The sequence below is a fragment of the Schistocerca gregaria genome, chromosome 8 (genome assembly GCF_023897955.1).
Source record: "Schistocerca gregaria isolate iqSchGreg1 chromosome 8, iqSchGreg1.2, whole genome shotgun sequence".
In the NCBI taxonomy this organism is placed as follows: Eukaryota; Metazoa; Arthropoda; class Insecta; order Orthoptera; family Acrididae; genus Schistocerca; species Schistocerca gregaria.
In genome coordinates this window covers 127,196,756-127,222,868 of record NC_064927.1, presented here as the reverse complement: position 1 = coordinate 127,222,868, position 26,113 = coordinate 127,196,756, and the positions used below count along the sequence as shown (strand labels likewise).

Here is a 26,113-nt window from a genome sequence, read left to right as displayed (position 1 = left end):
GACATTTGAGAATTAATGATATTCATCGACATATTGTGTAGTTGTTAATTAGAAGGGAACTTCCGAAAGACTGGATACGAACCTGCATTTAATAATCCAAGAGCTCCATTACTTCTTTGGAAGGTTAAACTTGATCAAAGCCAAATATACGCTTGATCTGAGGTTTCCTGACTGATTATACAACGCTCCCAAAATTACGAAGCATTTTATTTGTACAGATTAGCAGACTGCCGCAAAGCACGAGCCTGCAGAGAAGAAGAATCATCGCCTGAATTCATTCTAACAAGTAAAATTTCTGAATCATTTTGAGTGACTGAGCTATGACTGTGTTCCTATCATGAATGATTGAGTGCTTGAATGAATTGAGAACTACATAGATAGGAGGAAAAATTATAGACTGTACATTCAGAGCTAGTACTTATCGATTGTAATAATGAAAATAACATAAATCATTTTCGTATATTTTAGCTTGATATGTAACAGATCGTGTATAAAATTATATGAAATTTTTCAGAAAAACAGTTGAGATAATACTGACCTGTATAAAATTCCAAAAATATTTCTGGCATTGACCACTTCTGTTGCGGAGAACTAATGCTAGAGAAGGATGTCCCTTTACAATATCCCCCTTACAAAATATGGAAATAATGCATTTACAATATTTTATGACCTACCGGTTTAGCAAACGGTGTACAAAACGATGCCAAAAGATAATATACAGGTGTATAGAAGTATCTGATACATAACATATTGCAGAAAACATAAGAAAAAATATCTACTATATAAGACATAATTTATACACATATGAGGACAGGGCATTCAGATTTTCAGATCTGTGGGACAGTATGTCCAATACAACTGATACAAAGTCAAAACCACAACATTACAACACTAAACTATAGAGACAAGTGCTGAGATGTTATAAATTACAAGGATTACAAATTGAAAGTTTGCTTCTATAAAGTCACACCTTCAGAATCTTCAAAATAGAAGAAAAAAGTCATAGCCTAAATGTACAATGAGTGAGGCAACTCAAAAAGCTCACAATTACGGGTACAGACCAGAAGAATATGCTCAATCATGAGTAGATATGTAGCACAAAATCAATGAGCCACATAAATCAGACTATGCAAGGATATGTTGACTCATGAAAGGACAAAATAATGAAAAAATATTAGGGTCTAAGCTTACCATGTAGAGACCAACCCATGAATCCCAACCACACTGAGTACACACCAGCAAAAAATGTTTCTACATAACAAACTGTTTAAACTTCATAACACTACATCATCAATAAGTTCAATTATATATAAAGAGTAATTATAGGAAGTACCTAGCCTCAATCAATAGTTGCATGCTCTCCTTGAGTACACAATCACAGTTGCGATGACCAGGAATACCCAAAACAGAGTTAAGTATGAGTTTGCCCATAACTCAAGTTCCAATAAGATACAGTAATGCAGTACTCAGGATAAATACAGGTAATCAGATTCATAAATAACGTTGAATGATGACATAATTGAGTAGCTTGAGGATCAAAATCAGTGTGTGAAATCATGAATACATACATTTTGTTATATTGTCAATTTAAAGTTACAAATTGTATTGATAAGTTAATCCCCCCCCACACTTGAAAAAACGTACGTTTATGTGGGATAACACTATCCATATCAGTAATGACGTTTCCAAATAAATAGTTCCATGAGTCCTTCTTATAGGATAATTTATTAGCTAACAATTTACAAATCTCAGTTGCAACACTGATGTGGTTGACAGATACTTGAGTACATTACCTAGAAGCTGACTGGGCCAGTATGGGTGCAGCCGTACAGGAGTGTGGGAGTGGATCCTTCCACATCTTTGAGTTTTCTCCCTAGATTTTTCATCACATGTTCCAGTAGATAGCTAACTTCCTGTCTAGCTTTCACATTAAATCCTGCAACATTGTTTTGTGTACTAAGTTGTTGTTGTTGTTGTGGTCTTCAGTCCTGAGACTTGTTTGATGCAGCTCTCCATGCTACTCTATCTTGTGCAAGCTTCTTCATCTCCCAGTACCTACTGCAACCTACATCCTTCTGAATCTGCTTAGTGTATTCATCTCTTGGTCTCCCTCTATGATTTTTACCCTCCACGCTGCCCTCCAATACTAAATTGATGATCCCTTGATGCCTCAGAACATGTCCTACCAACCGATCCCTTCTTCTAGTCAAGATGTGCCACAAACTTCTCTTCTCCCCAATCCTATTCAATACTTCCTCATTAGTTATGTAATCAACCCATCTAATCTTCAGCATTCTTCTGTAGCACCACATTTCGAAAGCCTCTATTCACTTCCTGTCCAAACTATTTATCGTCGATGTTTCACTTCCATATGTGGCTACACTCCATACAAATACTAGTATGCTGTTAAAAACCTCCCTCACATCACATGGCATATGCTCTGCCTATTTATATTGAAAAAACAAGCATACAGGGTTTACGCCAGATTGGATTGAAAAGTGTTCACATATGAAACTTTAATAAACAGTGCTCAATGCAATGGAAAAAACTGAACTAGGGAGGTGACACACTCAGATATACTAAGATACTATTCCTAATTTTTACAGTACAACATATGAAAATTTATTACTAGGTATTTAATGGCATTGTCCTTTTTTTCTAATTGTAAAAGGTTCTACTCATTTAGTATCATGGCATATATGTATTAGATTCATAAGTACAGATTTATTACAAAACATAATTATGTAGTTGTGTGAACCTGCAAAAATTGTGCATATTTTCTTCCAGACTAGGGATCATTATGCATCCATGTTCAAAGGTCTTGTCTTCCATGGTTACAGTTAACAATAATTGAAATTTTAATCATAATTTTCTTTGCTTATCAGTAGCTTCTCTTATCTTTACACATACAATGGACATTTCCATAAAATTTCTTACTATACTCGATCTTGTCTCTAAATTGTTCAGATATACCACAAATCGGGCTACCTCTAACAATCAAACAGTTCCCTTCCCACTGATCAATCTCAATTTTAATGTAAGGATACCCAAAATCTAACATATCTTCTCTGTTGTCAGATACTTCATGCAAAAGATCACTTTCAATTTTATCAAATACTACATCCACACTGTCTTTACAGGATTTTATCAACTTTACTGGTATAATATCATTGCTTTGGTTACTCATGTTGTGAGTAAACATTGAACATAATGAATGGATTCCATGGCACAACTAACATCACTTGTTACAGAAAGTAAACAAAACACAACATTGTCAAAAATTGCACTTCTTGTTTACATCTTATTTCACTTCATTCCACTAATTGGGATACAAATTTTGATTAAGCACAACTAACTTATTTCAGAATATACATTTAGCTATGTTATCATCAATCTGGTCACAAACAAACGTCAATCAGTTTTCTTCTTCATTCTCTAGGCTCAAAGATGTCTTACATATACTGTTTCAATCATTACTCTGCATGACATTAATGAAAAACTGTTTTGACTGGACTGGTATTCCATGACTGTCACTTACAGCATCATATACATCACTTACCTTACCTATATTGTCAACATCACGTACAGATAAGTCTGAAAATTTATTATTCTTAAACCCCACAAATACCTGATACTCATAATCATCATATTCCTCCAAAATTACTTCATCAGCAACAATGCAAGTCTCATCACCATTGAAGTTACTTACCTCACCTATATGCATTTGCAATAAGCCACCAGTCTCAGAAATACCAACCTCAGTTACTTCACAGCTCTCATTCACATCTACACCAAAAATACTACCTGGTTCAGATCCAATACAGTCATCACCTGATTTACATGCATCAACAACACCGCTTTTTGACCAAGAGAAGAAATCATTATTACATACTGCATCAAAATTCTCACTACTATCTGTTTTGTGATTAGCACCTACATTGCCATAATCAAACATAGTATCTGAAAACTTCATCAAAACATAAATGAGGAATCTGATATTCCTTCCATTCCATTTCAGATACATGTGCCATATCGTTAACACTGTTATTCTTGTCTAATAGCAAGTGTAACTTGGGGGTCCTGTGCTTGTTGTGTTTCCTCACCCAAAAACTGAAGACCTTCGTTAAGATGAACTGACATTTCCCAAGAAGTTACTTCTGTGTTTGTTTCTTATGTTAAATTGCCCATGGTTATCTCCATTATTCCTATTCTCTAATGTTCAGAATTTCTGTCCATATCAATAGTTTGACCCTCACACAAGTTACCATTATCTCTGTTTCTGTAATTACTGCCATTGTGATTCCTATCATTCTGATTATTATGGCACATACTTATTTCTACTGCCATATCCAGCCTATCAACATATTGTAAAAAAATTTCAAGATAATCATCAGGTCTGTGTACTAAATCTCACTGCCATCTTTCTGGTAACCTCCTTTTAAGTGCAACTACCAAGGTCTTTTGTCAGATGGTTTGTCGAGGTATGGTAATTTTTTAAGTGGATTCTTACAAAACTCTTTCAAAGTACCATCCCTGTTCCTATAATTAGGACCATTCAAAAATTCCCTTTTGATTCTCCCCCGTTTAGCTACCACCAAAATTTATTTTAAAAACTTTTCTCGAAACTTTGATGTGTTTCTCACTGACTTAAGTTTAAATTTACTGATGACAGAGCTACACCTTCAAGACATATTTTGACACAAATCTATCTCTGTACAGGTGCAGAAAATCTGCTGGATGTAAATTGTTTGATGGGAAACTTTTGATAGGATTGCTGGATCACACAGTACCATTGTTTGCACCCAGTCTTTGGTTCATATAAATTTCCTGAACTGCTGAAATTTTTTGACCTAAAACAGTTACATTACTTCGCTTATTGTTTTCAATATTGAAAATTTCTTGTTTTAAACTGACAATATTTTGTTCCATTTTCTCTGCTATGGCCTACTTTTCAACAATGACATAATCAATATACTTTGATTGTTTTGCTGACTCAACTACCAGCTCATTTTCCAAAATAATAAATCTATTTTCTAAAACATCAACTTTTTCATTCATACTTTTTAACCCCTGCGACAACCCATTTTTTATCTCTGAAATTTGATTACTAAGTTGATTCATTTGATCTTGAACTTCATCTAATTTACTATTGTTATCTGTCTTCATTTTTCTCTATTTTTGCCAAAATTAAGTGCAAAATATCAGTTTTTATTGTTTCTTTACTGACTATGATTTCACTCAGCTCAGACATATCCTGAGTGAATCATACAGCTTTCACTTCTGCCTCACTCCTACACTTGTCCCTATTCATTTAGTTAAAAAGCACTCAAGTCCACAAACAAATTAACTTCACAAATAGTTTGTGTTTATCTTTTATTTATTTTATTGTTACTGTTTTTTTTATCTCCCTGCTCGTAGTTGTAAAGTCCCCATTCATTCGATCTGGTCCAACATTATTGGTAGTACCTCATCACTGTTGATATGATTTGCTTTGTTGGGCAGCCCCCAGTTGGATACCCATTCATACATAAACTGCAGATGACACAAATCACCCTCACTTCTGCACCAGACAAAGCTTCATTATTAGTTCGATTTGTCCCAGATGATGCCTACTCTTGCAATATGGCCCTCCCTCATTTTTTGTCACATCTGTCTTCATTGTTAAGTCTTTTCATAAGATTTGAGAGGAGTAAGATTTACAATAAACTTTTTACTTATAATCTTTTCTCATGCAATTGGCTCCAGTTCTTCATGTCAAGGGGTCTGATAGTTGAATCTGAAATTTTCACATTTTATTTTCTCCTGTTCCAGTTGATGTAAATAATTCTGAAGAATGCCTGTGCAGATTTTTTTGTTTTTTTGATGTTTATTTGTGTCACATTTTACTTTATAACACTGTCTTTTAAACTTTCACATTAACATAGCCAAAATTACATTGTTCATCTAAAATACAAAAACATGTCTGATCACATAATAGGCATGCCCACTACTACCTCCTCACACTGTGGAAATAACAATATTCCAAATAGTTTACAGTTTTTCTTATCAATGGATTTATAATACACTCCTGGAAATGGAAAAAAGAACACATTGACACCGGTGTGTCAGACCCACCATACTTGCTCCGGACACTGCGAGAGGGCTGTACAAGCAATGATCACACGCACGGCACAGAGGACACACCAGGAACTGCGGTGTTGGCCATCGAATGGCGCTAGCTGTGCAGCATTTGTGCACCGCCGCCGTCAGTGTCAGACAGTTTGCCGTGGCATACGGAGCTCCATCGCAGTCTTTAACACTGGTAGCATGCCACGACAGCGTGGACGTGAACCGTATGTGCAGTTGATGGACTTTGAGCGAGGGCGTATAGTGTGCATGCGGGAGGCCAGGTGGACGTACCGCCGAATTGCTCAACACGTGGGGCATGAGGTCTCCACAGTACATCGATGTTGTCGCCAGTGGTCGGCAGAAGGTGCACATGCCCGTCTACCTGGGACCGGACTGCAGCGATGCACGGATGCACGCCAAGACCGTAGGATCCTACGCAGTGCCGTAGGGGACTGCACCACCACTTCCCAGCAAATTAGGGACACTGTTGCTCCTGGGGTATCGGCGAGGACCATTCGCAACCGTCTACATGAAGCTGGGCTACGGTCCCGCACACCATTAGGCCGTCTTCCGCTCACCCCCCAACATCATGCAGCCCGCCTCCAGTGGTGTCGCGACAGGCATGAATGGAGGGACGAATGGAGACGTGTCGTCTTCAGCGATGAGAGTCGCTTCTGCCTTGGTGCCAATGATGGTCGTATGCGTGTTTGGCGCCGTGCAGGTGAGCGCCACAATCAGGACTGCATAGGACCGAGGCACACAGGGCCAACACCCGGCATCATGGTGTGGGGAGCGATCTCCTACACTGGCCGTACACCTCTGGTGATCGTCGAGGGGACACTGAATAGTGCACGGTACATCCAAACCGTCATCGAACCCATCGTTCTACCATTCCTAGACTGGCAAGGGAACTTGCTGTTTCAACAGGACAATGCACGTCCGCATGTATCCCGTGCCACCCAACGTGCTCTAGAAGGTGTAAGTCAACTACCCTGGCCAGCAAGATCTCCGGATCTGTCCCCCATTGAGCATGTTTGGGACTGGATGAAGCGTTGTCTCACGCGGTCTGCACGTCCAGCACGAACGCTGGTCCAGCTGAGGTGCCAGGTGGAAATGGCATGGCAAGCCATTCCACAGGACTACATCCAGCATCTCTATGATCGTCTCCATGGGAGAATAGCAGTTTGCATTGCTGCAAAAGGTGGATATACACTGTACTAGTGCCGACATTGTGCGTGCTCTGTTGCCTGTGTCTATGTGCCTGTGGTTCTGTCAGTGTGATCATGTAATGTATCTGACCCCAGGAATGTGTCAATAAAGTTTCCCCTTCCTGGGACAATGAATTCACAGTGTTCTTATTTCAATTTCCAGGAGTGTAGTTTATACTATTATTATATATATGAATCAAGAAATGAACATAATAGAGAGTACCACATTTCAGAAATTAAAAATGTGCCATATATTTCATAATTTAAAATGTTTCTAAAAAATTTGCCTGTACATTCAGAGCTAGTACATATAAAATTTTTCAGAAAAACAGCCATGATAATATTGACCTGTCTAAAATTCCAGGAATATTTATGGCATTGACTACTTCTGTTGAGGAAAAGTAACACTAGAGGAGTGTGTCCTGTTACAACAGCAGTTGTCCATTATCAAAAGCCACTGTGATCACATTATCCAAATCGTTACCATGAACTGTGCCATTCTGTCATGTTTTAATCACCTCATTGAAAGTTTGCATTTTCAAATTTGTGGCATGTGAGTTAATAGAAACAACAGTATGGCCTTTTTTGGGAAATAAAACTCTGTAAGTTTTGCCTGTGTTAACATAAATGTTTTTTCAAGCAAATATTTAGTTTTTCTGCCAAATAATACCTCCTTTAAGACTTGTGACTCTGTTAGCTGTAATCATCTGCCACACAGTATTGTTTCTTGAACGACTTATTATTCTGTAGAGCCTAGATTTGTTAAACTTAAAACATTGATTGTGACCAGATGCAATGTTTTACTGGTAAATGACAATTATGGGAGGTAGAATGGACACACATCATCCACATTTCCACATTTTAATACAATCTTTTTTTGGTTTGTCATTCAAGCTGTGATGTTACCTTTGTCAGAAGCGTGAAACAGAATTATTACTCTAAACAATGTCTATGGGATAGGTACTACTACTGCCATGGGTGAGTTTTCTCTGCTTTACAACTCATTCACTATTCAGTACCACCAGCTGTCCATATGTTACATATTCAAAATTACAAGTAAACAAGTAATGCAAATATACAAGTGGATTTTGTTTCATAGACAGCATTGTCATCTATGATGCATATGATTGCAGTATTGTGAACTACTCTATGAGTGAAATTGTTCTGAACTGTAAGCCAAATACATGCACACATCTGCCCACCCACCAACACACCCATATACAAAGACAAAAATGAAATAGGAAGAGATGAAGGAAGTGTCAGAAAAGAATATATACACTGTAGTTTTCATCTGTTAAACTAGGTGTCAGACAAGGGAAAGGGGATTTTGAGATTTAAATTATAGTTCTGCCTAAATGAAGAAGTAACTTCATTCTATGATAATAACTATAAGATAGAGAAATGTAATAAATGAAAACCAATGCCTATGCTTGAAGTACATTGATAGAGAATCTTCAGACCAAAATACTAAGCCTGCTTACCTTTAATGTTTATCGATACTAGTTTCCAATTAGGGTTCAAATCATGCACATGAACTTAAGAAGTATTTTATGTATTAAGTTTACTAACGTAATATGGTTTTCAGTGGAACTCTATATTTTATAATATATAAGAAAATGTATTTGACAAACAGTTGTTGTGCAAACATAGGTAATAAGTCTTGATTAATCGAAAAAGCACTGACCTCCTGATGTCAATAACAAAATTGATGCATTTATTAGAAATGTGTTTCATTTCAGTACTAGCTTCCACTCAGAAGCTGCAAAATTTGTCCAGACCTTGATCTTACTGAAGCAATTTCAACAGTATTTTAATATCAGTCTCTGTCAAACAATTCAGCCACTGAATTATATAAAGAGGGTATCAGCCACTATTTTTATGATAATTCTTATACTGCACATGGACACTAGCTTTTTATCTCAGCATAAGAGAGCAGTATTTATTTGATCAAAAGCAAAAAAATCGTATCTTAATTACCCAAGTGTTTTGTGCAGAGCTTTCATTATCAGTGGATATTATCATAACTGAGCAACTGGGTTTCTGCCACAGATATACCACATGGTGTTTAAGAACTGTACTCCCACAGCCTTGCTGTTTTTACCATATAAAATGAACCAGCTCTGTCACCACATTGTACTGATTAACTTGATCTTACTTGTGAACAATTATATGGTTTGATTGTTCAATTGTCATATCATAATTGACAGCATTATTTGGCCACTGTTTGTTGAGTTATAATGAATGGTTTGTGTGTATATCTATATTTTAGGTTGAGTGTCAGTAGTTGAGAATCTTGAGTTCAATAGAGTTTAAGGAACAGCAAGCAGTGATGAGCACTGTTTTAGTGCAGTTGTCAGTGAGAAAAAAGATTGATCTTAATCACCTGTTGCTTAGTATTCTTGGCGGTGTATGTCTTAGTAATAATACCATTCCCATTGTCAGTTGCATTCAGATGAATTGATATACATAGTTCATTAACTTAGAAATATCACTTTATGAAATAATTATTGTTGGTTTTATTAATATTCTTCTTTTTCAGAGATTTTATTATTCATACTCTTTCTAAAGATTGTTAACTATGGTGTATTAACAGTTAAGCCAAGCTCAGACAACTGCCAAAGTGTATATCATTGTGGTTTCAGAAAAGGAGAATACAAAGCATACAATTAAAGGCAGCTTTGATGTTGGAAGTCAGTACCATTTCTCCATGGAAACACAAACTGCATTATGTATACCAACAGAAGATGGAATCGATGTGTATGCACCGACACAGTGGCCAAATCTGACACAAGTTGCAATATCAGAAGCCTTGAAAATTCCACAGCACAGGTAAATTAACCAACACAAATAATATTTTTACATAACATTTCAGAAATACACTGATATTTCCACCATTGTGCAAATGAAATAGATTTTAGTATCTCCCTTGTTAACTTTTAAATCCATATGGTGTTTAATTATTAGCTCAGTCTTATCAGTGATGCACTGATCTCAGATAAGAGTCAAAAATACTACAGTCCGATGCAATTCATTTTCTGGTTTTGTAAGAATCTGTGTGTTACATTCCCGTATGTTTATATTAGAATAAAAATATTACACAAGGTAAGGTCTGAACTAACTTATAATTTATTTTCCTTTTCTTGTGCTTCTATGGAGCAATGAGATGAAGTAATGATCCCCTTTAAGGGAACATGCAGAACCTCATATACAGTGACAATCTTGGAGATGATTCTTTTTTTGTTAACAACTGCATAAATTTTCAATATGAATTTTTATTACTAATTACACCTCTTTGTTGTTCATATTATCACAGGACTTCTGTAGCATGAGTACCTTTCATTTATCTCAAGTCATTTGGCAGAAACATTAAAAAACAAAATCTGAATGGCTGAACTAAAATTTCATCACAGCTCATTTTGGATAAGAGATGTAGCAACCATTTCCCTTACAAACATTTGATGTAGTTCACTTATCTTATTAATTCCATGTTATTAGTGTAGTTATTTTTATAAACAATTTATAATGGAACAAAATTCTAAGGATTTATTCATATGGACTTTCCAGACACCCTAATGACTGATCTGTACTTTAACTTAAAACTATCTACTGGTGCTGGAAAAGAATTACAATAGTGTTCTTGGACAACATAAATTGCATTTTTTGTTCAGTATTGCACTCACACATTTTTCTCCCAAATGTTTCATGATAAACAGACACTTCACTAATTTCATCTACACAATTATTAGCTTGCTTGTACCTTAATTCTGTCATTATGTATTTGTTATTGCCATTGAACATGATATTGTGATTCAGATGCCTCAGGCAGTGGGAATGAGACTAATATGCTAAGTTCTAAAGGTTTTCAGCAGGGGAAATGGTTTCCAGCTTGGGAAAAACACCATAGATGCAGTGAACTGTTTCACTGAGAAAATAAGTACATCATTAGACAAGAGAAATAAGGTGACAGGAATGTTCTGCAACCTCGCAGAGGCTTTTGATTCTGTAAACCATGCATTTTTTATTTATAAACTTGAGATGTATGGCATTAGCAGCTGTGCCCTACAGTGGCTTAAATCCTACTTATCAAACAGAAAGCAAAGAGTTAGCATTTCTTTAAATGGCATATATTATTTTTCTGACTGGAAAAAAATATCTTGGGAGTGTTTCACAAGGCTGCACATTAGGCCCAGTCCTATTTATCTTCTGTTTTAATGACTTATCATTAAATATCAGCTCCTCATCAGTTCTGTACAGAGATAACACTTCTTAGTTGAGGATCAAGATTCAGAAAAAATTCCCTAATCTGTGATCAGTGCCCTAAGTAACTCAGAAACTCAGTTTTAGCTAAGTTGATTGGATCTAAACATATCCAAGTGTCGCTTGATGCAATTCAAAACCAAACAGTCGAAATGTGAGCAGATTTATATTGTTCACAACAACCAAGATATAGAAGAAGTTGACTCTGTCAAATTCTTAGGTTTAAATGTAGACAGACATGTGTGCTGGCAAGCACACATTGAATACCTAGCAAACAAACTAAGCAGCTTTGCATTTGCAGTGCAAATATTATCAACTGCAACTGACATGGACACACAAAAAGTAGCATATACAAGCTACTTTGAATCTATTATTAGGTACGGTATTTTTTTTTTTTTTTGGGTAACTTGACAAACATAGTACAACTGCTAAATATACAGGAAAAAGTCATTTGAAATATTTGCACTGCAAATCATAAAGAATCATGTCATCCATTATTTAGAAAACTTAAATATTAACTCTGCCATCCACATACATATATGACATTATTATATTTTTGTACATCAGATACAAACTGAGGGAAACCATTTTGTCCACCACATTATACTAGAAACAGAGAAAAATCTATCCTCCCCACCCACCCCCTCAGACTATATGTGCAGGGACTTCAATATATAGGAATGAAAATTTGAAATAAATTAAAAGTGAACAAGTTGATACAGATGATTATTTGGGTCCACTTAAAAGAAAGCTATATGAACTGACACAGAAATGTTTTTACTCAGTGGATTAAATCATGCAGGACAAACTCAAAATTTGAGCTGGATACAATGTGTTACATGTTCCAAGAAATATCCTTATAGTGTTGTTATTTCTCGTAGTGCTATTATTTATTAGTGTAAAAATTATTGTAACTGTGCTATAAATTTTTGAATTGTCTCCTGTTCACAAACCAACTGGATTGCAAATGTACGTCACGAGATGAATGAAACACAATTCACAAAAGAATATTGCTTGTTCACATTTTTTCAGTATAAATGTCAATGTCAGAAGGGTTGGAGGCTGTTATGGATGTAAGATAACAAGAAACTCTCAGACAACTGCAGCTGGAGCCCTTGCAGCATATCTTCAGAAGAGACCTGTTCGCATCCATCTTCCCTTACAAAGGACAATGGAATCAATTGGAAAAAGATTTGATGTTGCTATAGATTATGAAGTAAGCTGTTTCTGCTTTACTTGTGCTACGCATGACCAGATCTATTGGAAATAAGAGTGTAATTTATAATAACAGAGACAGTAAACTATTTTGTTTTATCATGTAATGCAATTTTTTGCAAAACCCAGCCATTCAACCATTTACACACATTTTATAAAGCCTAATATGAAAAATGCAGTACAGGCACACTAAGTGAGTGAGAGATTTTGCCAGTGGAGAGAGGCAGCTATCATAAAACACCCACAATTTTCAATAATTTTGGTGTATGTGTGTTACATTAGACATTAACTCTATCATTACTTTGTTCTTAAAGTGACTGCAGACAAATTATTTTTTTGAAAGTCTCCAATTTTTACTGTGTTTTCATCATCAGCATCAGCTACTCCTACTTAACATACACAGCTGGATATGGCAACCATTCAGCTGAATGTGTGTCCTGCCCACTCTCCTTTTATTGATATTACAATCCTAATTGTCTTCCACTCCTGTCATTATCTATTGTTTTCTTCTCTCCTAGAAATTCCCAGTTGCCCCCCTGAGAAAACTTCAGTTTTTGAATAGTTTTCACATTGAAATCCCATGACTCATTGCACTGAGACAAGATTAGCAATGTACTATTATTGTAAACATTTACTTATTATTAATTTTTTACAGTTGTCCTTGCAGTGTGTTGGTTGTGCATTATTTCAGATTCATTATAATTAATTTTCAGATCAATTTTCAAACATTCTCTAATAAGTTCTTTCATTAGTTTAGAAAAGTATCTGCATTTTGAGTAAAGAGTCCAATATCTCTTTCCAGAGTTGTGGATTGTGATTTCTGGATCAAGACATATAGGTACAGGTGTCTACGAGCTAGGTGCAGTGATTTGTTATCAGTGGTGGATTTCTTATTAGTAAGGAGGCTGGTTCTGATCAACATCTTGTTTGAGTATGTAGATTTTATACATTATGAGATTTGTGTTATCAGGAAAGCATCTGGAGAAGGAAGGTGAGGCACTATTGGAGCACTAGGAATCAGGGGGGTTGTAAATAAATGGTTTGGATCTTACCTAGCAGGTAGAGTCCAGAGGGTGGTGATATCTTAAATTTCAAATAGCTCAAATTATTTAGTGAAACATGTTTCAGATGAAGAATATTTGAACATTGGAGTACCTCAAGGGAGCATGTTAGGCCCAGTACTATTTCTTATTTATATTAATGACTTCCCACAGTGGGAAATGCAAGGTGAAACTGTGTTATTTGCTGATGACAGCAACATAATAATTACAGTTAGTATACCAGAAATGTTAAATGTAAAAGATGAAAAGGCACTTATGGCAGTGCACAACTGCTGAAATAACAACATAGTAACCCTTAATGTGAAAAAGACTAATAAAATAAACTTCGATATAAAGAAAAAACTGAATATGACAAAACTTAAAGTTCAATATGAAACCATAGAGTGTATAGCCAGCACAAAATTTTTGGTTATGTAATTTGATCAACAATCGAAATGGTATGAACATATTAGGATGCTTGGGGAAAAAAATTATCATGGCATGCTATGCCCTACAAATATTAGCCACTGTGTGCAATAGTTCATGCCAGAGAATGACATACTTTGCACACATACATTCTATAATGGGTTATGGAATAACATTCTGGGGTGCAGATGCACAAAATGTGAAATATGTATTCAGATTGCAAAAACGAGCTATCAGAATAATGAGCAAGAGTCACAAAAGTGCACACTGCAGTGAGCTATTTAAAAAAATGGGGTACGCTGACAATCCCAAGTGAATATATCTTGCAAACTACAGTTTTTATTCACAAAAATATTGAGCAAAATTTAGCAAACAACTGCATACATGATCACCAAACCAGAAACAGTAATTGCTTGTATCTAGACGGAATGAATAAAACTAAAACTCAAGCCACTATGTTTTACCAAAGTGTCAAGGTATACAATAAATTGCCAAAAGAAATCAAAAACATAAAGGAACTTTGTAAATATAAAGCATTCCTTAAAGAACATTTATTAAAAAATAGTTTTTATTCAATTAGAGAATTCATGCAGCATAAAACTGGCATAAATAAATAATCAGGTTAATCAATTATGAAGTGGACATTCTATATTGTAATTTACCCATTCAAGTATTAGAGGAGTCTTGTGGTCAATTTCTTTTGATTGAAGCAGGTTCTTCTGCATTATGTAATTCAATGATAAATTGTGTATGAAATATACATACATATATTATGAATTTATATTAAAAACAAAGATTCCAAGACTTACCAAGCGGGAAAGTGCCGGCAGACAGGCACAATGAACAAAACACCCAAACACACACACAGAATTACTAGCTTTCACAACCGATGGTTGCTTCTTCAGGAAAGAGGGAAGGAGAGGGAAAGATGAAAGGATGTGGGTTTTAAGGGAGAGGGTAAGGAGGCATTCCAATCCCGGGAGTGGAAAGACTTCCCTTAGGGGGAAAAAAGGACAGATGTACACTCGCACACACACACATATCCATCCGCACATACAGAGACACAAGCAGACATATTTAAAGGCAAAGAGTAAGGGCAGAGATGTCAGTTGAGGCGGAAGTACAGAGGCAAAGAAGGTGTTGAAAGAAAGGTGAGGTATGAGCGGCGGAAACTTGAAATTAGCGAAGGTTGAGGCCTGGTGGATATCAAGAAGAGAGGATATCCTGAAGGGCGAGTTCCCATCTCCGGAGTTCGGATAGGTTGGTGTTGGTGGGAAGTATCCAGATAACTCGGACAGTGTAACATTGTGCCAAGATGTGCTGGCCGTGCACCAAGGCATGTTTAGCCACAGGGTGATCCTCATTACCAACAAACACTGTCTGCCTGTGTCCATTCATGCGAATGGACAGTTTGTTGCTGGTCATTCCCACATAGAAAGCATCACAGTGTAAGCAGGTCAGTTGGTAAATCACGTGGATGCTTTCACACGTGGCTCTCCTTTTGATCGTGTACACCTTCCGGGTTACAGGACTGGAGTAGGTGGTGGTGGGAGGGTGCATTGGACAGGTTTTACACCGAGGGCGGTTGCAAGGGTAGGATCCAGAGGGTAGGGAAGGTGGTTTGGGGATTTCATAGGGATGAACCAAGAGGTTACGAAGGTTAGGTGGACGGTGGAAAGACACTCTTGGTGGAGTGGGGAGGATTTCATGAAGGATGGATCTCATTTCGGGGCAGGATTGTAGGAAGTCTGGTCCAGTCTCTGGAAGTATCCTGTCACAAGTGGGGCAACTTTTGGGGTTCTTCTGTGAGAGGTTCTGGGTTTGAGGGGATGAGGAAGTAGCTCTGGTTATCTGCTTCTGTACCAGGTCGGGAGGGTAGTTGCGGGATGCGAAATCTGTTTTCAGGTTGTTGGTGTAATGGTCGAGGGATTCAGGACTGGAGCAGATTCATTTGCCACGAAGGCCTAGGCTGTATTATGAATTTATTATATATAGCTTGTATTTCACTATCTTATGTGACAAAACCATGTACATATGTACCGGTATGTATAATGATGACATCCATACAAAGAAATTTGTTTATGGAAGAATGAATAAATAAATCTTACTACAAGCAGTGTAAGTGGGTGACAGTTATTATTAAAATTGAGTGGAAGTATTGGTAGACCACATAACTAATGAGGAGGTGCTGAATAGAATTGGGGAGAAGAGGAATTTGTGGCACAACTTGACTAGAAGAAGGGATTGGTTGGTAGGACATGTTCTGAGGCATCAACGGATCACCAATTTAGTACTGGAGGGCAGCATCGTAAGGGGAGACTAAGAGATTAATAGATTAAACAGATTCAGAAGGATGTAGGTTGCAGTAGGTACTTAGGGATAAAGAAGCTGGCACAGGATAGAGTAGCATGGAAGGCTGCATCAAACCAGTCTCTGGACTGAGGACCACAACAGCAACAACATGAACTGTAAGAGACAAAATTTGATGTGAAAGTAGGGTCAGATTCCAACAATTCCTTTCTCCACATTATTCTAGTCAGTGCTCTACATCTATGTCTACCTATATTACCAACTAATTTTCTGCATACTTCCATTTTCTTACGTCTCATTATTTTATCCCCCCTTTCATACACATTTTTAATTGGGTATTTAGGCCTTCCTGACAATGTTTTATCAGGGGATTACCTTTTCCCCACTCTCCTGCCCAGTGTTCATCTCCTCCCACATATCACAGAGTGCAACATTCCTCATCCTAACCAACCTCAGGATGTATTTTTTTGTGGAGCTGTAGTCCTATTGTATTCCTACACTACCCTTCCAACCACAGCCTTTTTCATTCCCTTCTCTCCATCTGTTACACACTCCCCCCACCTGATACACACTAGATTATTATGCACCCCAACCAGGTTACAGCATGAGGGAATGTAACTGTTTCTACATCAGTATGTTTGAAAAGAAACACAAGTATGCAAGCTGAACTATTATTTTCATGTTCTTGTTTATGCTGCTATTGCTGCTGAGTGCTGTGCTATATCATGACCAGTTGTTTTTATTTGAATCCTATTAGCATATGCTTAAAGCTAATTATTATATCCAAAGAACAAGTAATGTGATTTGAAAATGTGAATACTTGTTAACATTAAAATTGTACACAAGTCACTTTTGGCTACTCCTTGTTCTACTAATTTTCAGTATTTTCTTCTGCACCTACAATTTTCGATACTTTTTATTCATAACACAGTATAAGGCTGGTTATTTGAATCAAAGGGATGGAAGCCATTTTTTTGGTTAAGCCATGAACATACTACAACATTTTGTGTTGTACTTATTTTTGAATGTTTGGAATGTCAAATGAATTCATGAACCTCTTTATAGGTTATGCTTAGGTTCTTCATAAAAGTTAAAATTACAGATTTATGATTACAGTATGTTAATATACACTATACTGTACTTCATAACTGCACAGCACAAAAATACAGACACAATGAAAAGATACTGCTACTTGAATGTACTTTTGTTTGCAGTGTAGCTTTGTTTAGACTGGTGAGTCCGTGGCTGGGGAATCAATTCTAGGTCAGGTGTTCATTTCTCCTCACTAACTATAGCCTTGTGCTCATTCACCTTGAATTGTTTCCATGAGTGCAGGTTTTTTTTACTTGTGATTTTTGGAATTGCTTCAAGGAATCCATGGTTTGGTTGACCCAAGTTCAGTTAGCCAGGAATTACTGCATACAAATTGGTCCTCTTCCATAGCTGAGTGGTCAGCATGTAAAAGACCCAGTTTCAATTGCCAGCAGTCACTGCCAAGGTTTTTCCTTGCTGAGAGGACAGGAACATTACCATTCAGCCACGTAAATCCAATTGAGCAGCTACTTGAGTGAGAGGTAGTGTCTCAAAGGTCTGGGAAGCTGAATAAGACCAGGAGAGTGATATGCTGACCACATGCCTCTCCATACAACATCCGGATAATGCTGATGCCAGAAGATTACATGAAGACCAGTCAGCACTGAATGATATATCAGGGTCAAAGTGTGAAGCTCATTAAATAGGTAGAAAAATGAATGTTATCTTAACAGCACCATTTTAATGCATTTACTTCAAGATGAAAAAGCTTACAACTATTATGTGCTGTGTAACAAAACTTATGAAGTGTTGTGGGACCAAGAAACAGTTGCCATGCTTTCCTTGTAAAACATTCCCACGCACATAACCTTGGCATTTGAGGAAAATGTATTTGTTCAGATGCAGACTCTTTACAGCAATACATCACCATTCTCACCTCATCCTTCACTGGATTTAATTAGCTCACCAGCCCAGTTAAAAAACAGATTTTTTGGGCCATCACATTCAACACTGGTACTGCTGATCCCTTCAAAAAACAACATAGGAGTACAGCTCTGGACTTAAATGAATTAATCAGCTACATTTTCAAGGCTATGACTTACTAAAATCAAGCACTGAAATGAGATATGTTCTGTCCATTTTACCCAATACACCTAGAATAGCTTTTTGTCAATCCCCCAATGCCCCGCTACATTTTCAAGGCTATGACTTACTAAAATCAAGCACTGAAATGAGATATGTTCTGTCCATTTTACCCAATACACCTAGAATAGCTTTTTGTCAATCCCCCAATGCCAGCAATATCCTCATCAGGCCCTTCACTCCTTCTGCACCCATTCCCTACCCTATGATCCTACCCTTGTGACCACCACCCTGCAAGACTTTCCCTATGCACCTTCCTTCCACCACTCCAACTGGCAAAATATATGCTATCAAATGGAAAACTGCCTATGAAACAACATGTCATATACCAGCCTGTATGTAAACACTGTTTGGCTTTATGTATTGGCATGACTACCACCAAGTTAGCAGTTAGTATGAATAACCACAGGCAGAGGTAACACACAATATCCCATTGCAGAACATGCTCTAGGCTACAACATGACAATCATGACCTCTGTTGCTATTTCACTACATGTGACATCTGAATTCCTCACCCGGACACCAATTTCACAGAACTCTGCAGGTGGTAACTGGCACTGCAACTACTCACTACCACCTTGCTTTTATTTATGTTAATTTCTTTGAGCTCGGTATTTCTTAGCTTTCTACATCTTGTATTCTCTGTACTGTCTATTCTCTATCCCTACTCACACCTGCCCACACCCACCTCCCACTCCACTAACTCATACAATGCACTTAGTTTTCCTCTCTTATTAACTCCTGCACAGTGTTTTGTCAATAATTTCTGTATTGTGCATTGCTTTATCTGCCACATTGAGGCTCTCAGGTTTTCAAATCATGTCTGGTGCAGAATATAACAATCAGTCTTTCCTTCTCAAATAGTTTGGTAAGTCTCATCTGACTTGGGACTCTAACTGACTTTTCTAAGCTCTCCCCATTTCCTAAACCATGCCAGTCCTTTTCTTTCCCCCCACTTCATTCTCCTTCAATCCTTCTGTCAAAAGAAATAGCCACTTTCTCTGAAAACTTGCAGATTTCTGTACCTGTATACATGTATTCTCCTCTTGATGAGTAGATTTTTTATCTTCCCAGTTACATTATATTTTCAAAAATTGATTATTTTTGTTGATATGTGCTATCAGTATGCTCCTTATATCATAAACAGTGGCATTCAGGAAAGTCCGTATACCTGGTGCCTTAGCCAATAATTAAAAAAAAGTTGATTTTCTGTTTGGTTGGTGATTGTCAAGTATATTTATCACTGGTTAAACTTTAGAACTGTTCTTTCAACATCTAGTTTCATGGAAAATATTAGTGCTTTCTCTTTTGTCTTAGGCTGGTGTTGATGATCAAGGCAACATCACATATGTTGAAGCCAACACATACCATAACAATGGCTCAGGCAGTAATGACCACACACCAGATGATTTTCTCATTCAGATGGCTAGCTGTTACAACAACAGTACATGGAAAGTTACATCTTACACTGTGAAAACTGATATTCCAGCTGCAACATGGTGTAGAGCACCAGGTTTGTCTGTATTTAATAGTAAATGGTTCAGTGACTTGCATTGAAATACTAACTGTTTGTTTTAGATGCACAAATTCTAATAAGAAATGACTGTAAAATAACTTAAACAATTGCTGTCTAAAGTAAACTATCCTGGTGCTCAGTGCTGGTGAAAAGCTCTTGATTTCCAGCAGGGTGACAATATCAAAATAGTGTAAAGTTTCAATACCTTTCATCATCTTCAGCATCAACACCCATTGAAGTATTACAGAATTTCGTATAATCACTTGGCTGGATACCAAAGAGCTTTTTATAAAAAGTAATGATAATCATTTTCAAAGACTTCTGGAAACGGAGAACAGTAGATACAACTTTAGATCTTATGCTTTCGTATTCTACTCTCATACCATCTGATGAAACCAAATAGTCTCACAGATCAAGCCACTTTAAGTCTGTGGACTGTCTCTTTCACAGTTTACATCAGCTAATTTCATTCCAGGTATACTTCACTGCATACTGAAATATGCATCCCAGAGAGAGTGCATTGACTGTAATTGACTCAAGAATCTTAAATTGTCTTAGCAATAGAACAACATCTTCACAGAAGTAGATACAGTTGTCTGTGATCAGTTAAAATGATTCATATTACTGCATTGTGCATTATCATTCATATTACTGTATTGTGCATTATCATAGGGATACAGAATTATATGTTTATTTTTTAGTACTCGGTGATGATAGTGGCCGGGCACATGTGAGTTATGCATGTGTGTGATTGTTTGTGTGTAGGTGACAGTGGCCTTGCACATGTGAATGGGTGCATATGTATGTGTGTGTGTGTGTGTGTGTGTGTGTGTGTGTGTGTGTGTGTGTGTGTGTTTCTACAAAGGAATTAGTTCAGTAGCTAATAATATCTTGCAGTCCTTTTTCAGTGTGTCTGTTTACCTTCAACCATGATACCATGAGTAGCAATCTATCATTTACATATTGTTGAGATTTATATTCTGGTTACATATTCCAACAAGATAATACTAGTCTGCATCTTTAGAGACATGTCTACTGTCCTTTACAGTATATTTATGTTGGAGGAATAATAAATCACAGATGTGAATGGTACATTAGTGTAGCCTCGCAGTGTGAATAACTATGTATGATTACAATATTAGAGAAGGAGAGTTGCTACTCATCATATAGTGGAGATTCTGAATCACAATAGCCACAACAAAAAGACTCACACAATTATAGTATGATTTCAATGGGAACATGCATGCAACAACATCTAATTTTGAACAAGGCCTATAGCAGATATCTGATGTGATTGTAATTCTTGTGGAATCTGCTAAGTTAATCCAAAATATATTAAAACTTGATTTAAGTTAATTTTTTGTGAAACAAAACAATAATAGCTGCATCACAGAGGGACACATGTTCAGAGCATAGTAAATACAATGTGTAAGAATAACAGAGTCATGGTTGTCTGAGTTTATGCCCTCATCTTACAATACTATGAAATTCAAAACTTTTCTTCCCATTCTGTGCTTATATCATCACAAAAAAATATCTTTATCCAAAGAATGTCAAATTATGGAGATTTATCTGTCTTAATTACTAAGACAAAAACTTACAAGTCTTCTATCTTGTGAACATTTGCTGCTTTCATTATCTTGGTTTTAGATTTTACATGCACCAGTCCTGCTGGTGTCAATATTTCAAAACTTATTGACCCCTAGTAACTCATCTGCAGAAATACTTATTTGACTTAATCACAGTAAACATAAGAAATCAGCTACAGATTTTCACTAGTAATAGTTCTGTTGCAATGATTGATTGCACCACTTTCAACATAACTGAAGCACATAAACACTGCAGCTAAGCAGTTGCTGAACTGAAACACTTCCACATGAAACTCAGTTCTTTATGGTTTGTGGCCATAAAGTGCTTGACAGTCTAACAGGGACAAACAAATCAAGTAACTGCTATTAGTATGGTACAAAAAGTCATCTGGCAAGAAGATAAAAATAAAGAAGTAAAAACAAATTATTTTAAGGTGGAAAATCTACATGGATGTAATGTTGTGAGTTTAAATATTTCAGTTTGAAATTTTTAAACCAGCTGCTTACTCCAATCCATCCAAAAATTATATCTGTGTGAATGATGAACTCAGTTATACGCTAAAACTAGCTTAGCTTCCACTGCTTGCCTCACAATGACTGTATGGTGTGCACATATTTTTGTTTTGTTTTTCTCTAACAAAATTTTTATGTTGTTCACAATTTACAACATTGTCTAAACTTTTCACACTAATTAAGAATGGTATTTTCTGAATGTCTTCTGACCAAAAAGTGATTCTGATGGTTGGAGTCACAGATTTTGTTTATCTTGCCTTTTAAGTTTTGAGGTTATATTTTCTTAGAAACTTTCATCTCCTAACACACATTTCTTTGGATGTCAATCACCAATTTTCATAGATTTTGCTTCAAAAATGTTTTAATATATGAAGTATTTCCATGAAAATTTTTATCTCCTATTTCATCCCCTTAGGGATTAAATTTTCAATAACAATGAAACACCCAATTCTTTTTGTTTGCAACTGAGGAGTCAGAAATGAATTTTCAGAGACTGTTTCAAAAAGACTTTTGTAATTAAATATTTCCATGATAACTTTTGTCTCCCATTGTAGCCTCTTACAGGTTGGATTTCCATGAGCACTGAAGCTTTCTCATTTTATTTTGTTTATGGATTTATATTTCTTTCTAGCCTAGAAGCCAAATACTAATTTTTAGACTTAGCTTTAAAAATCTTTCATAATTAAATATTTTAATATAAATCTGTATGTTATAACTTTTAATCACCAATAATTGCGTGGATATTCAAACACACTCACTTAGAAACAATAGCTGGTTACATGATAACATCTCTCTATCTCTTATTCGACTGCCGTGCCGTATCATGCGGCCGGCAATACTATCATAACTTACAGTATGGTGATTTCAAAATTCCAATATTTCCCAGAAATCAACCTGTAAATATACGCTTCTGTGTGCCACTTAAAATGTGCTGTTGTTCCATTGTTATTAAGTGCTTTATAGCAAAAAAGTTCCAGAAATTATTTTATAGATGGTATTAGTGATAAAAGTATTGATGTCTGACATTTTTTGCTGAAATTATACATCAGCATGTGGCTACAAATGTGAATATCTTTATTTCACATATTCTGTTAACAATGGCAATGTTTCTATGACATTTCTTATTTCCAAAGCATTCTAGCATATGAAAATGGTAAAATGTATACACAACACAACAACAAAAAATAGTTCCTGGGGGATAAATAAAGACTGTATGTTAAAATTGATGCGGCAATTAGAATAGTTTAACACTTCATTCATCTTCTTCTTTAATGTTATGAGCTTTCGTGGGCTTCAGATTGTGGTATAATTCATGGTAAATTGTTGGAATAATATTATCTGGACAGAGGAGCATCATATCAGAAAATTTTTCTTCTGAAATTTGCAGTGATGACGAATGTACACACAGCAAGTCTCCTACAGCATTCTCTACAGTTGGCCAGCAACCTCAAAACTTTTGCATTAAATCAATTGTATTGTATTTTGAGTCATATTCATATTTAAACGCTGTCATCCACAGTCCATCCTTCCTCATCATTATTGCTCTGATACAGAGCATCTTACACTTTCTTCATTTACAGCTTTAGTCCAGTTATGGACTGTTGATAAAGCCTCTTTGAAATCAAAGAAATTCTTGTGTAAAATCTCATCTACATCATACATTTTTCCATTCCATTTTGCTTAGCTGTGGCTGCTGGAGTGTACCACTACTGTGGTACATAAATGTTAATACTTTTTTTTTCCCCGTCTCTCTCAGTAACACTCTAAATACTGTCTCCTTCATTCTGGGTGTGCCCCTTCTGAAGAAACCACTCAGACCATATAAATACATGAAAAGTAGCAGTCTGTATTGATTATGAGCACTGCATGCTTCCACAATGTCAAATTCCCTCATACCACAGGAAGCACATTTTCTTCCGTATTCTCATTTTGAAGACAGTCAGATTGTAGGTGCTTAGCTTTCTTTTTTTAATAGAGCAAGGATGCTTCACAGTGTGGACTGCTGAGTACCTGCTGCAAACCAAAACAGTCACACAGAAATGTACAGTCAGTTTGCACACCCAACATGTCAACATATTTTTCTGCTCAAGCCACATCTTTATTTTTATGATGTTGTAAACTTACCCTCCCTCAAATCATTTCTTGTTGATTGTCACTCACTTCAAAATGAAATCTTTTAATAAGCTTTGAGAGGAGTAAGATTTACAATAAACTTTTTACTTATCTTCTTTTCTCACAGTTGGCTCCAGTTCTTCACATCTATGAGTTGATTCTTGAGGCTGAAATTTCTGAAAGTGTAGGTTCCAAATGACTTGATAACTACTGAAGAATTTTGTCTTGATTTTTATTTTTCACATTTTTCTATCTCACATTGTCTTTACAATTTGCACTTCATTATCAAAAATTACATTGTTATTGCCAGACATAAAAACATGACCAGCCACATCAGAAGCATACCTGTTACTAACCCATACTGTAGTACTAACAATATTTGAAAGAGTTTACAAACTTTATTGCCAAAGGAAGAATTTTCACCAAGTTATATCATTATTTTATAATTGAACCCAGAATTAAATTTAATAAGTAGCATCAGATTGTGTAATTAATAATAGGAATTTTAAGTGTGCCAGATATTTTGTAACTTCAGATGTTTCTAAAAGAAGAGTAACTTTTACTGTACATGTAGAGCTAGTACATATCAATTGTGACAAAGAAAATAAAATGATTTATTTTTATACATTTTAGCCTGAAATACAATATGTTGTATAAAAAATCATGTAACATTCTTTTAGTTAAACAACTGAGATCCTGTTTAAAAGGTAGAAAACTTTTTGGTATTGATAACCTCTGTTGAATAAAGGTAATGTTAGAAGGGGGGGGGGGGGTCCCTTTACAATGCCTTTATATTTTTTTCCTCTAAAGGAGTCTTATTTTGTGGTTCAGCATTCTTGTAGGCCTCACATTCATCAAATGTATCCTTTTTAGGTTTGAAAAACCTAAGATTGTATTCCATGTTGGTAAAAATTTCATACATCAAAGCTGCTGAATGTTTCTTTCCCTCCTCTTGGCTGTTCTGAATGTACATTCTGTACATCTTTTGGACACTGAAAGTACTATTCAGGGAAGTGTGAACTATCCTTTCTAGTGTTATGTGATTCTACTATATCATATGAATCTATATGATTTCTAATAACTTGTGTAATGTCATCTGATGTTCATTGGTGATTATTGTGCTTGCCACATTTCCTCTCATGCAGTACACCTTCTAGTCTAATTTTTCCTAAAATTGTCTTGACTCACTGATCAGTAATACCAAATGTATGAAAAAAAACATAGTTTTGCATACCTTTATTACTTAATTTTCAAGAATAATTGTATACTCTTATGTGCTAGTACTCCTCAACATAGTACCATCTTCCAGTCTGCTACAGATTCTTTGTCTTGGAATTTCCATTATCAGCTTCCTCGGATAATCACATTTCCTATCTGTACTTTCTAAGTCATAAAATGACTCAAATAGTTTCTGTATTTGATCTAACAATTTTTGTAACTACTAAAGAACTGGATACAACCTATTGGCTTTGACCAATGATGTCATCATTTGCCAGATATCATTCGTTACACAGGCCTAACAGCTTAGAGAAATGTTCATAAACAAAGGAATGCAGGAGAGAAAACAGATGGTAGACATATATCAAAGCCAGTAACATTTTAACCATAATGTTGAGGATATTGCTATTTTGAGACGCAGTACTT

At 36.1% G+C, this 26,113-nt stretch overlaps 1 protein-coding gene across 3 annotated transcripts in view; it reads left to right on the top strand.

Moving 5' to 3' along the window:
- The window catches only part of LOC126284055 (uncharacterized), a 319,115-nt gene that overhangs the window by 233,128 nt on the left and 59,874 nt on the right, over positions 1-26,113 (top strand). For all 3 annotated transcript variants that reach the window (XM_049982640.1, XM_049982642.1, XM_049982641.1), the window contains exons 17-19: positions 9,959-10,145; positions 12,606-12,789; positions 20,057-20,252. In XM_049982640.1, coding sequence (XP_049838597.1) covers positions 9,959-10,145; positions 12,606-12,789; positions 20,057-20,252 — 567 coding nt within the window. The remainder of the gene's footprint in view (positions 1-9,958; positions 10,146-12,605; positions 12,790-20,056; positions 20,253-26,113) is intronic.